At 37.5% G+C, this 12,815-nt stretch overlaps 1 protein-coding gene across 1 annotated transcript in view; it reads left to right on the top strand.

Moving 5' to 3' along the window:
- The window catches only part of SMAP1 (small ArfGAP 1), a gene marked incomplete at both ends in the record, with an annotated part of 93,216 nt that overhangs the window by 25,940 nt on the left and 54,461 nt on the right, over window positions 1–12,815 (top strand). The window contains one exon of the mRNA XM_079550094.1: window positions 3,350–3,425. Within this exon, the coding sequence (XP_079406220.1) occupies window positions 3,350–3,425 (76 nt within the window). The remainder of the gene's footprint in view (window positions 1–3,349; window positions 3,426–12,815) is intronic.

The raw sequence follows: 12,815 nt of genomic DNA, 5'->3' as shown, positions 1-12,815 counted from the left end.
AGATGATTAGCACGGGAATTTCTGAATAAACCAGACATCTGTCAGCTGCCACTTATGCTGGTGTGTGTTTATCACCAGGTATCTGGAAGAGGAGGGGTTGGAGTAAAAATTATCTGCCACAAATAATTCATTTTCTTCAAAAATAATCTTTCTTAAATGTATGGAATCAGTTGTAAAATTTATAGTAGTGTTAATTTGGATTTGAATTAGCTTCTGATTTAGTGATGGTACTCCACAGGTAGGATTTGCTTCACTTGATCTTACTGGAACTCTTCATTATAATGAGATCTTACACCTTACTGTTAATCGAGCTGAATCTTTTCTTGCTCTCATATGTCTAATAGAGGCTATGGAGGCTGACAAACTGACTTAGCTTTAACTGGATCTGAATTTTCTCCATCTCTATATAAAAGCAATTTTGATTCTTCTGTTTATTAGATAGTATGCTTGACATGCCATGTATCAAGAGATTTTCTTTTAAATGGTTGCAGGCGTAATTATAATGTGCATTTAAGCAAATCTGACGAGTTTCTGATATTCCAGTAACTTTTGAGTTAAATGTGCCTAGGCATAATTAAAACAAACAAACCTGGAACTACATAGCACAGTAGTTTTCCAGCTGTAGTACTGTAAAACTTGATATCTATCATAAGACTGAAGTGCTTAGATTAAAACTTATTTAAAACTTGATGTACATTTTGTACTGCAGCTAACTTGAATGTAATGGTGTTATTGCAGGAGAACTAATAATGCTGTGCTTGAAGCTTTTGTTCTGAGTAAAGCCAAAAGTAGCTTTGTTGCACAGTAAATCTCTGGCAACTGAGAAAATCATCACTTTTGCCTTTCCAGGCTTATTTAAAACTTTTTGTTAACACTGGAGATAATAATTTAGTCTTTTGTCAGTTTCTAAAGGTGACATTTTAAACTGAGTTTATTTAATTTCACGTGTCCTCTTTATTAAAAAATACAGTACAGGGAAAGAGGATGGTGATGTTTTCTGGTTTAACTCTCTTCCCTTCAGTTTTGGCAGCTGTATAGCTGCTTGACATTGGTGACAAGCTGCTGTGATACGGATTTCTTTGTGCCATTCATTTTTGATGTTTTGTATCAGAATAAAATCATCGTTGTCTTGCAAGTATTCTGCTTGTTAACATTCATAATATTCTGAATCATCTTCTGGGTGAACTGTGAAAACCCATTGCTATATATTGATTGAATTTGTAGATATTATTCCATGCTAGCTTTTAGTTTCCTGTAGTACTGGGATGTACTCATACTTCTGCTTTTGAGGAAGCTGAGTGGAGACATAGGAAACTTAGAGAAGGAAAATCTCTGATAAAAATCCCCCAGTCACTTCTACTTCTTTACCACAAGACTGACCTTTCTGGGCACGTTTTCATCTTCTCTTGTGCCTGGCAGGAGACCTCTGAGAATCATCTTGATGTTTGTATGTGGGCACTAGTTTCCTCTTGTTTGAAAGTGTTTTCGTTCCAAGAGCAGGTTAGATCTTTTCTTTTGGTCTCTTCATTCTTTTTTTGCCTTTGAAATCAGATTTGGCATCTGTGTTAAATTCTGCTAATAAAAGCTCAGGAGGTTACTGACCAAAGGAAACTTTGTTGGTGTTCAAAAATTCATGTATGTTGATGTGGGTTACCTTGAATGCATAATACACAACTGAATACCCCAGAGTAATAGCATCCTGAAAAAAATCAACCTTGTGAAACTTGAAGACTTCTGATTGTGTTAATACTTTTAAAATTCAGACTTTATAATTGCCCCATATATCAAGTGTTCAGTCTGGGAAACTGGAAAAAAAATTTTTCTCCCTCTTGTCCTCACACTTAATTTATGCATTACAGCAAGTAATTTGTAATGCAAATTGAAAATAACATTTCTGAGGTCATTCTGTTTATTCTTAATTAAATATGAAAAATTATGGGTACTGCATACTCTGTGGCTTCCATTCATCTGCAGTTTATTTTTTACCTTGATTTTGGGCAAAATGTCAGTCCTTCAGTACATGTGAAGAGCCACGTGTATATAGCTATCTTAATACTGATATTTCGGAGCGCGTGAGATACTCTGTAGGATGCAAATACATTTGAAAAGAGGTATGAAAGTGTAGGGAAACTGTGAGGTCAGGGCTTGAACTGGTCACTGAGCACCTGGTGAAGGGGTGTGATTGGCTCAGGGAACACAGGTACATTGTTCCACAAGAAGAGGTGGGCCCAGGGTGGAGCTATGCTGGGTTCATATAAGGGCCAGCCACTAAAGGGAGAGTGTCTGTCGGGTCTAGGCTGCTTTCTGACAAGTAGTGCTGAAGGGAAGAGAGCCCCTTCATGACAGCTGTGTGAGTTGTATTCTTCTTTCTGGATATGAGTACTGGTCTGCCTGTGAATACTTTACTTGGTGTTGCCAAGAACCTGTCAGAAGCAATTTTGCTTCTTCGTAAGCAGAACAGAAAGAATATTTTGTTATTGCAGCTTTTTATGAAGCAGGTGTTTAGGTAGTGCTTGCATACCACTTGAAACTGTTATTGTTGAAGATAAAATTTGATGTGCAGAAGGAAGGAACTGAGTGTAGTGAGCTCCCTGCTAATCTTAAGAGATTGTGAATGGAACTAAAGTGTTTTTCCTTTGACTGAGGGGAAAAAAAATATGCAATGAAAAGATGCAATGAACCTCAGCTTCCATAGTTGAAACTTTGATTTCAAAATTGGATGATATTGCTGAACAGATTAGTTAAAATTTATTTTACAGGTACTGCAGAGTCAGCGTTAGTGAAGTTAAAATATTCACTCTATTTTGGATGAGCTGCTTTATTGGGCTGAGGTAATGCTTAAAGAAAATAGCTAGTGCCCTATCTGTGCTTGAGCTAATGAGTTGTATGTTCTGGTTTCAGTTATGTTTGTGCAACTTCTCCGTTCAAATTGAAAAACAGAGATATACATTTCTTTTGAAGAGCAAGTGTTTTTTCCAAGTTATGATCATAAACTGTGCTTTAATTACTTGCTCTACATGAGTACCTTTGTTGCAGGTTTTTGCAGTGCTGCAGCTTATAAATACTAACTGCAAATATCATGGCTGTGGAACACTTGGCTACTTCTAGTATATCCTTCTGATATTGTTTCATTACAAGATTGAACTGATTAATTTTCTGCAGTGAAAGGATGCACTTTTTTGATGATGAAGTAGTAACTCTGTAGAGTGCTTTCTGTTTTATTGTTTATTATTTATTGTGATTGAGTGAACAGAATCTGCTGCAGTTCCTTGATCTGAATAACCCATCTGCCTTTTAGGTTACTGGTGCTGTTTTCTGAACACGTTTTCCTTAAACTAGCTATTTTCAGAGCTGTGGAATTTTTCATCAGGGATAAATATGAAAAGAAGAAGTATTATGATAAAAATGCAGCTAATGCCTTCAATGTAAGTAAACATTTTTGCTAAGAATTCTGTCACTTTTACTTGAAAGTTCCGTGAAAGAAATATAGAAAAGATTACCTGTGTTAAAATGTCCTTTGTGTTAGAAAACTTTTTGATACAGTAATAAATGCTTTCTTTTATCTCTTGAAATTTGATTCCTACATCCTTCAAGTACAATGTGCATTGTCTGTTACACTGGTAGCAGCAAACCGTTATGACCCAAGCAATAGCTTTCTTCAGAACTTGTGTATTGTGGTGTTCTGCTCTTTTAGTGATGGATAGTTCTTTAACAGTACGCTTGGGAGTTCTTTCTGTGCATCTCTTTCAGTGTTACAGGAATAAAATGGGGTTACTGTTCCTGTTGTCTTTTTACTCGTTCTTTGTAGTACCTTGATGAGAGATTTTAAGATGTTGTAGGTCTCTGTTCTGTGGGTCTTGTTGCTCTGCTAAATGCTAAAACCTTGCTTCCAGTGAGGTGCACTGTGACAGCAAACATGGGCAATAAGACATACTGGCTGTTTAATCCAATAGCTTTTGTGCATTTGCCGCAGTAAGCTGATAAGTGACTTTCTTACAAAGCAATTTTAAAATGTAAGCTAGAATCACAATGGTTTAAAGAGGCCTCCAAAATCATCTACTTCAACTGTCCATTTACCTCCAATATTTCCCTGCTAAACCGTGTCCCCTAGTACAACATCTAAATGTTTATTTAATGCTTCTAGAGATGGTGACTCAACTGCCTCTCTGGGCAGCCCATTCCAGCTGCCAGCTTCCCCAGGAGAATGCACTGTGGGAGACAGTGCCAAAGGCTTTGCTGATGTTTAGGTAGACTATGTCAACAGCCCTTCCTTCACCCACCAGGCAGGTCACTCAATCATAAAAGGAAATCAGGTAGATCACGCAGGACCTGCCTTTCATGAACCTATGCTGCCTGGGTCTGATCCCCTGGTTCTCCCACACGTGCTGTGTGATCTCGCTCAAGATGATTTTAATGAAGTACCGAGTCTTACTATTTTTCTTGATACAGCTGTTTATGGAGCGTACAATCTGCTTCATGCTTCTTAATTTTTATATGCATATATGTATGCTTAAACTCTTATATGTCTGCATTATTTAAGCATGGCCTAACACAAAACTTATTGGTCAACCTGACTATTGAGTGAACTTTGTTAGAGAATGAGTATCAGGATGGGAGTAGAGACTGGGTATTTATCCTACCTTTGCCATCTGAGAAAGTGGATCTTTGAATGATATTTTTATTTTAGAAGGTTTGAACAGCCTGCAAACTAGAGAAGTCAAGAGAAGCTCTACTGAAATAGAGGGAAGGTTACTTCATGTAAGCTACAGTTTACTGCTGTTTACTTTGATCCCAAAGTAGAAGATGATTTTAAACAATTTGTTCCCATGCTTCTTTAAAAGACTTGCAAGGTCATCTTAAACAGTGAGCCTAGCTGTTTAGTGTGACAATCTACTTCTGCTTTAGTATATTTGAATGAGTAATCAGATTTTGCTTATAGTACTGCAGACTAATAGAAATCGTTTATTTGTCCTAGCATTAAGAATAGAATCCAGAAAAGCTGGAGAGATGAATGTTACTGCTGACTAGGAAACAGCATTTTATTCCATTTTGCCTGGGCTTTTCTTTCATTGACTTTCATAAATTGCATGATTTGTCTAATATAGGAACACAATCTGATTATGAAATACTTAAACAATAGATGAGCCCTGCAAATTCACACAAGTGTGGTGCCTGCCTCCCACCCTGCTACTTGTTTTCATCGGTTCTCCTTGGCTCCCAGCCCAGCTCTTATGCACTTGTATCTCTATGTTGTTCTGTGATTATCTTTTAAGTGAGCCTTGAACTGACAGGAAAGAGGAAGAAAAGGTGGAGGTGGGTGTTCTTTTGGCATGTCCAGTATGCTTCTTTCCTTCTCCTGCATGTGTTAGTCAGTGAGGAAGCAAAGTGACAGAACAGGCGTCTGTGGGCACAAACCAGAACATAGGAAGTTCCATCTGAACATGAGGAAAAACCCCTTTGCTGCAGGGGTGATGAGGCATTGGAACAGCCTGCCTAGAAAGGTTGTGGAGTCTTCTTCTCTGGAGATATTCAAGACTTGCCTGGACACACCTTCCTCTGCAACATGTTGTAGGGAGACTGTTTAAGCAGGGGATTGGACTTGATGATCTCTAGAGGTCCCTTACAACCCCTGTGGTTCTGTGGTGTGTGTGTAATGTCATTTCTATGAACAAGTCAAACAGGTGCAAGAACAGGCTCACTAGGCTTTGGGGTTGCTTTCCTTAATCATAGAATGACAGAATGGCCTGAGTTGAAAAGGACCACAATGATCATCTAGTTTCAATCCCCCTGCTATGTGCAGGGTCACCAACCAGCAGACCAGGCTGCCCAGAGCCACATCCAGCCTGGCCTTGAATGCCTCCAGGGATGGGGCATCCACAGCCTCCTTGGGCAACCTGTTCCAGTGCGTCACCACCCTCTGTGTGAAAAACTGCCTGCTAACATCTAACCTAAGTCCAGTAATTTTGCTGAAGTGGTACCAAAAACCTCAAGGGTGATGTTCCCAGATCTGGTCTTACTATTCATGGTGCTTGTGATAAAAGCTAAAAGTTGCATAAAAATTGTAACTTTGAGAAAAAATGTTCAAAACCATATGCTGCTTTTCTTAGATTAATTTCATCATAAGATTTTCAAGTTTGTCTCACAGCACGATGTCTGTGTTAATGTATTCTGCGTGTTGAAATCAGGAGCATATACGTCAAGTTCAGTTCCTGATTCCACGATGCTCAGGCTTCTTGTATCAAAGTGCAATTAGTTGAGACAAAACTGCTGTAATGATGAATTTGGTTTTGAGAGGCCGTTATTGTGAAAACAAAGTTACCCACTGGCCAGTAGGGCTTTCAAATATGCAGGCTCAAAATAAGCATGTATGAAAAGTAAATTATGGACTTTTTTTTCAGTCAAGAAAACTGAAAAGCAGTGCAGGATAAAGCTACAGCACTACATTTTATTGGCTAGTTACATTTTAAACAGAATAATGCATTTCAGCAGAAATCAAATAGACTCAGTATTGTAAGTTTTTCTAATTTCTGACTTTAAACTATTTCAATTTTCTGTACAGGGAATATGTGAAATGCTGATTTTTGTATCCTTGCTCAGAACTAAATAAGTGGAATAATTTACTCAGCTCTTTGAAGTTGGATTACCAGTACACAGTTGCTTGTTTTCGTGCTTAGACACAGTATAGGCTTGAGAATTCAGAGCCTGACATCCTTTTAAACAGCATGATGTGTGGTTTTGGGGGTGATAGTACTGATTTTGTTTTGTTCAGCGGTGGGATGCAGCCCAATATCCGCTAGGGCTAATCCTAAGCTAAGGTCTTAAGCTTTTTTCCTCGAGAAAAATCTCTGAATGCTGCATGAATGGTAGACCCTAATTGTCAAAGTGAGGCACTATATCAGGTTAGGGAAGTAAAGAGCTTATGAAGGCGATCATGCTAAGCTTGTTCCTTTTCTTAAGTTTACTTTCATGTGTACTTTAGGTGAAACCAAAAAGCAGTAACTCTAGTTCAGAGTAAGCAATGCAATTTGAATAAATCAAGGTGGGGGGAAGAAAAGCCATGAGAAGAATTTTGAGGAAAAATACAGTTAAAATCAATCTGACAATTTAAGGAGTAAGGTAATGTGGATGAGTTCTGAGTGCCTTTCATTTTATTGTTTTAATATTTAAACTTGAAACATTCTAATAATTCAAAAGTTTGAACGTTTGTGTTTGCTGCTTCATTATACTGTAATACAAGGAGAAAAGGATTTAGAAAAAACATCTAAGTGCATTTGTAGAAATAATTTATTTCCAGATTAATGATTACTTGACTTTTTCATGGATTATTTTTCTAATTTAACTGCTGCCACTAATTTAAAGGTGCACTATTTGACTTGTTAAAGTTCTGTTCTGATGTACGCAGAGAAAAAGAACGGTAAATAAATTAGATCACCAAATGAAGCAAATATTTTACTTTTTGTACCTAGTGGAGTGTCTTCAGACAAATGTACTGAATATGCCTGTTGTAATATGCTGCTGAGTTTGCACAGCTGTGAGCTGTATCTTTTCTGTGTATCAGTTTTTTAAAATCTGGCCCGATGCAGGGGATGAGCAACAAGCGTGGAATGAGGCTATAACTTCTGTAAGTGCCAGACAGACAGCCCAATTTATATCAAGCTTAATAAGCAGGAGTATCTTTTTTTTTAAATTAAGGGTAGTTTAGGGAAATGTAATCCTCAAGAAAGCCCTTAAGGCAGGCGTGCTGTTTTACTCACAGAAGCAATTACCTTTTAGCCCGCCCAAAGAATGGAAGGTTGTAACTTCTGAAAGTATCATACAGTTGTAATAATCTGTAACTGCTTACTTACAAGGTTTCTGGTATTATGGCTATGACTTTGCAGGCAGCTATCTGGTATTTATTATGTTTAGGAAAATGTATACTTATTATCAAAGTACATTCTACTTAAACAGTATAGCCTGTGACTGTTAGAAGTAGTATTTGTCAGGCCAGTGCCTATCATAATTCTCTTACAACATCTGTCATGGTTTTATGATTTTTGGTCATCAGTATTCCACACCATAACATCATGTAATGCACTGGGGGGGGTATGACTTCTGCCGAATGTTCGTCCGACAGAGAAGAACTACATTTCCCCAGGAGGCTTTGCAGTCAGCAAGGAGATATAACTCTGTGCAAGGTCACCTGATTCCTCTTCTTCACCCTCTGCACTTTGCCGTTTGCTTTTCTTCAGTCACTCAACTGGACTGCACATCTCACCTCAGCATTGTGGTGAGGTCTGTCTACCATCCAGACAGACTCTCTCTCTCTCTCTCTCTCTCTCGTTGTATTTTTTGCTAATACTATATTTAGTAAATCATTTGTTCCACCTCAGATTATTGCTGTTGTTTTCAAGTATTTTGGGGTCCCCTGTTTCCCCTTTCCTGGAGGCACGGATCCGCAGATCCCTCCGCCCTGCTGGTCACAGAACCGGGCCGAACCAGCCCATAAACTGTTGACAAACATCAGTAAGAGTCACATTGGTACAAAAGAATGTAGTTTGCAGTCATACTGTGGTGAGGTTGCGACTTGTCAAAACTTCTACCAACCATCTGCTTAAGCCAAGTCTCAGTCTCTCTCAGTCCGGCTACCTTCCTGTTTTGCTTTGATATGATGTAATTTTGAAACATGCGGGACGTGGTGTTCAATGGGCTTTTTATGGATGCTTGAATTCAAAAGAATTGAGGAATACTACAAGTAAAAATGTGAAGCTGTCTGTGTTACTTGGGGGTATATGTCATCTCTGTGCTGTGAAAACCGCATCTGATTTATTATTGCTCATAGGCATTTATTATTATTATTGCTCATAGGGCATTTTTTCTTATTGAATAATCACCTTGAGAGCAGCAAGTCAACTGATTTGAAATACTCTCAGAATACTATTGTCCTCCTAAAATTTATTTTCTGCCAAGCCCTCTTATTTATTTTTAGCAACATGTAAGCTCTGAAAAAATGTAACATAGAGCATAGAATCTGTTAAAACAAAATTCATAAAATGAAAGAATTAAGGGTCTTTATGATCTAAGGTACAGTGGCATTACTATGCAATATGCTGTGGTGGTTGACTTGCAGCTTAGTGCTTCTATCATTTCTGTAATCAACTACAGATGCCACGTATCAGAGATATCAGGTAATTCTGTATGTTAAAACTTTCCGTGGGTGCTATTATGAAGCTGTTCAATAATATCATTCCACTTCAGGCTTACTCCTGAGTTTCACTTTTAAGCATAGGCGGATCTTGTATTTATGTGCTGCTTTTGTACGCAACATGTAAGAACTGAGTGCTAAAGCATGCAGAGCAGTTTTTCCTCTTACAATCTGTGTTGTAAAAACTCTTGCTTAGTAAATCTGTTGTTCACTTTGGGTTCCATTAAGCTTCTTGTTTCTTGTTTTCTCCCGGAGGGCTTTTCAGGCAGCACAGCCTGCAGCTTCCCAGATGTCTTTCCCCAAGAATCTGAACCTAGACGCTTAAATAAATAACCTGAAGGACTTAACAGAAGTGTTGTAGTAAATATAAGCAGAGCAAATGAAAGTTTAATCAGAAACACAAGGCGTATTCTGAGATAACAAGATATAAAATTACCATTATTTTTAGGAGAGTGAGAAGGCTTGCATAGTTCAAAAGCTGGGTATACAGAGGGGACTCCCAAGTGGAAAAATACTGTATGGGTGAGGCAGGCAGCTTTAACACCCTCAGACTTCAGGGTTTTTTCTATTCGGGCTTTTCATCCTCTATTCCTCTCACCAGACCTTAGCACAATTGCAACAATTATTTTGTTTCTTCATTTTTTTTGCTGTTTTTGTCTGGGATATATTGGTATGTTTCTGGATAACTTACTCTCTTACTTTGCCATACTGCTTTCAAGAAAGCCATAGATAGGTGCAGTGATGCAGAGCCAGAAGCAAGTTGAGAATTCCAGCTGAAGACTGCAGCTATCACAGCCTGCATGCTTGTTGTGCAAAGGGATTTTTTAAAATTATTTTTTAACTTTATTTCTTCTAATGATATTTTCATTGTTGAAGCTATGGCAGATCAAGCTATTCTTGACTTTTAGATCAGGTTCTCTTTCCCTTTTTTCTTACCTGTATTGCGGAAGCCATATTTACCATAGACTTTCTACCACTAGCAGCTGATGCAAGAGATTTTAATGACTTGAAAATGGAATGTATGCAGTTCATTAATTGAACTAGTGTTGAAAAATATCTGAATTTATTTAAAGCTAGTGGTCTTTTTAGTTGAACTGTCACCACTTTTGATTCTTTCAGAACATTTGTATGATACCGAAAAGAGGTGATGTACAACTTAGTTTGAAAACAGGATGAGTATGTTTTTATATAATCTATTTAGAATATTAGAAGTGCTGGAGGGCTGACTTTTTTACCCAGAGAAAGAGAACATACTTAAAGCGTTAACTTACTTTTGTGACTACTGAGACAAAGCATTTATTTGGCAAGTGCACATTTTTGCCTTATTTCTTTCCTTTGATTCTCTAACCAATCTGAAGACTAAGTACTTGAATCCAGAACTGAAAATTAGGAAATTGCTTTCAGAGATCACTTTCTATTTGAAAGAAGTTTGAAAATTAGTATTAATAACTGTAATTGTTAAACTTGAAAAGTTAGACTGCATTGCTTCTTCTCAGTATTTGTATCCTAAGAAACAAATGAGCACAATCTGCTTAACTAATGTGAAGGCAGTGTCTGGTTGTGTAGGAATATGAATATCATCTTTCCCGAGAGAACAATTTTGCTGATAGAGCTGCTTCTCTTCTTAACATTTCTGTCTAATTTCTGTCTAGCCTTTAATGTGTTTGTCACCAATATCTGCAATGACGTCTGAGGTAGCAACAGGGGGTGGAATTTGCTTCTTGTTGAGGGAAGGCATTATGGAAGGTCAAAGCTCTTGGCTTAGTAAATGTCTGAACACAGCTGATTTTCGGACAAGGGTAGCTGGAACAAGGGTAGCTTGCCTGATTTTTTTATTTATTTATTTTTTTTTTAAATAAAACAATTCAATGCTGTGACTATACATAGAAAGTTGAAGTGCTCAAGGGGTGACTTGGTTCAACTCTTTGTTCGCTCAGGAAAGGCGGCAAACGGTGTATGCATCTGTATCTGTACCTGCATCTGTAAAATGTTGTTTAAAGCTTTTCCTGAAGGAAGTATTCATTTTGACTGATTATCTCTGTATTGAGTTCCAAATACCTGTAATTGAATGTATATAACTGATCAGGTAGAGAGCAAGTTGTTAATAAGGCCGTGTCTTTAGACATGCAATGGCCGAGAGAAATTACTTAAGTTTTGCAGGGTTTTAGGAAGTCAAGTTTGAAGCCACCATGTTATCTAACAAAAAATAAAATAAAGTAGTGCCCTCGCTTTGATATTAAAAAAAAAAAAAGCAACAATGACTGTTATGTCATACATGTAGTACGGAAAAGAAGCAGTGAAGTAGCTGTATCTAAAGATAAATGATGTAAGTATTCTCGCAAGCAATCTCTGCAGTTTTTAATTTAAAAAAAGTATAAAAGAAGAAAACACAGCTTCTCAGAATGCATATAGAAACTGCAGTGGATAGTGAATCATCTCAAGCTCGTTCTAGGTACTTTCAGCCTCAGAAATAATGATATGGCACCAACTATTCCACTACATGTAGAGTGAATACATTATCATGTACTGATGGTATTCAGAGAATAATAAACAAAATTTCTATATTTAAGAAAAAGTGTGAATTATGTATGCAGGAGAAGCTCTGTGAAACTCTTAAGTTCATGGAAAGAAAAGAATAATGGATCTACATTTTCCATGCTTTAAAACACTATGTATAATTTAAGAGGGTTGAAATTAGACAGGCAACTGGATAAAATGTGATGTGAATTTAAAGATTGTGATGACACATTTTCCAGAAAGTTGTCTTAAAGGAGATTAGTGCTGCAAATGCGTTGTGTAAAATGTGCCATGTGGGCAATTAAAATGTAAAAATTTGGGTACGATAGGATTGGTGAAAAGTAGCTGTACAATAGCTAGCATTGAGAAACATTCAGTTATTGGCGTGGGGAGATGTTACTGGTGGCTTAAAAAACAAAGCAAACCCCTCTCTTAATATTACAAGAACCGTAGTATTTTTTTCTAAGTGGTCTATGGAAAAATTTTTGAATCAAGTAATAAGTATACTTGAAATACACTGATGAAGATAGATATTAAAAGGAAGTGTGATAATCCCATACAAGAACTATGATTTCAGGGCAAGGATAGTGAAAGTGGGATAAAATTGTTTGTATGCTGGTGGAATGAGTTAAATTAAGAATCATACAATAGCTTGGAGGAGCCCCTAGAGATATCCAACCTGCTCAAGGCAGGTCAGCTAGAACAGTCTACTTAGAGCTGTGTTCACTTGGGTTTTGAGAATCTCCAGGGATGAAGACTCCACAGCCTCTCACGGCAACTTGTTCCAATATTCAACAACCCTTACATTTAAAAAGTTTGTTTCAGTGGAATTTCCTCTGATTCAATTTGATCAGTGTCTCTTGGTCCTTTTACTAAATATCTGAATACCATAGGCAGCATTTTGCTTCAGTCTCCCTAGTTCCCTGCTACCAGGTATTTATACACATTGAGATTTTTTTTCACCCTATTTCTTTCCTTCTCCTGCATTAGCTTTCTCTCCTCTGCACTAAACAGTTCTCAACTCACTAAGCCTCTCCATGTCTGAAAGATGCTTCAATCCCTTAATCATTTTAGAATTCTTTTGTTGGACTTGCTCCTGCTGGCCTATGTCTGT

The sequence above is a fragment of the Tetrao urogallus genome (genome assembly GCF_951394365.1).
Source record: "Tetrao urogallus genome assembly, chromosome: 2".
Lineage (NCBI taxonomy): Eukaryota > Metazoa > Chordata > Aves > Galliformes > Phasianidae > Tetrao > Tetrao urogallus.
This window is presented reverse-complemented; position numbering and strand designations above follow the sequence as displayed.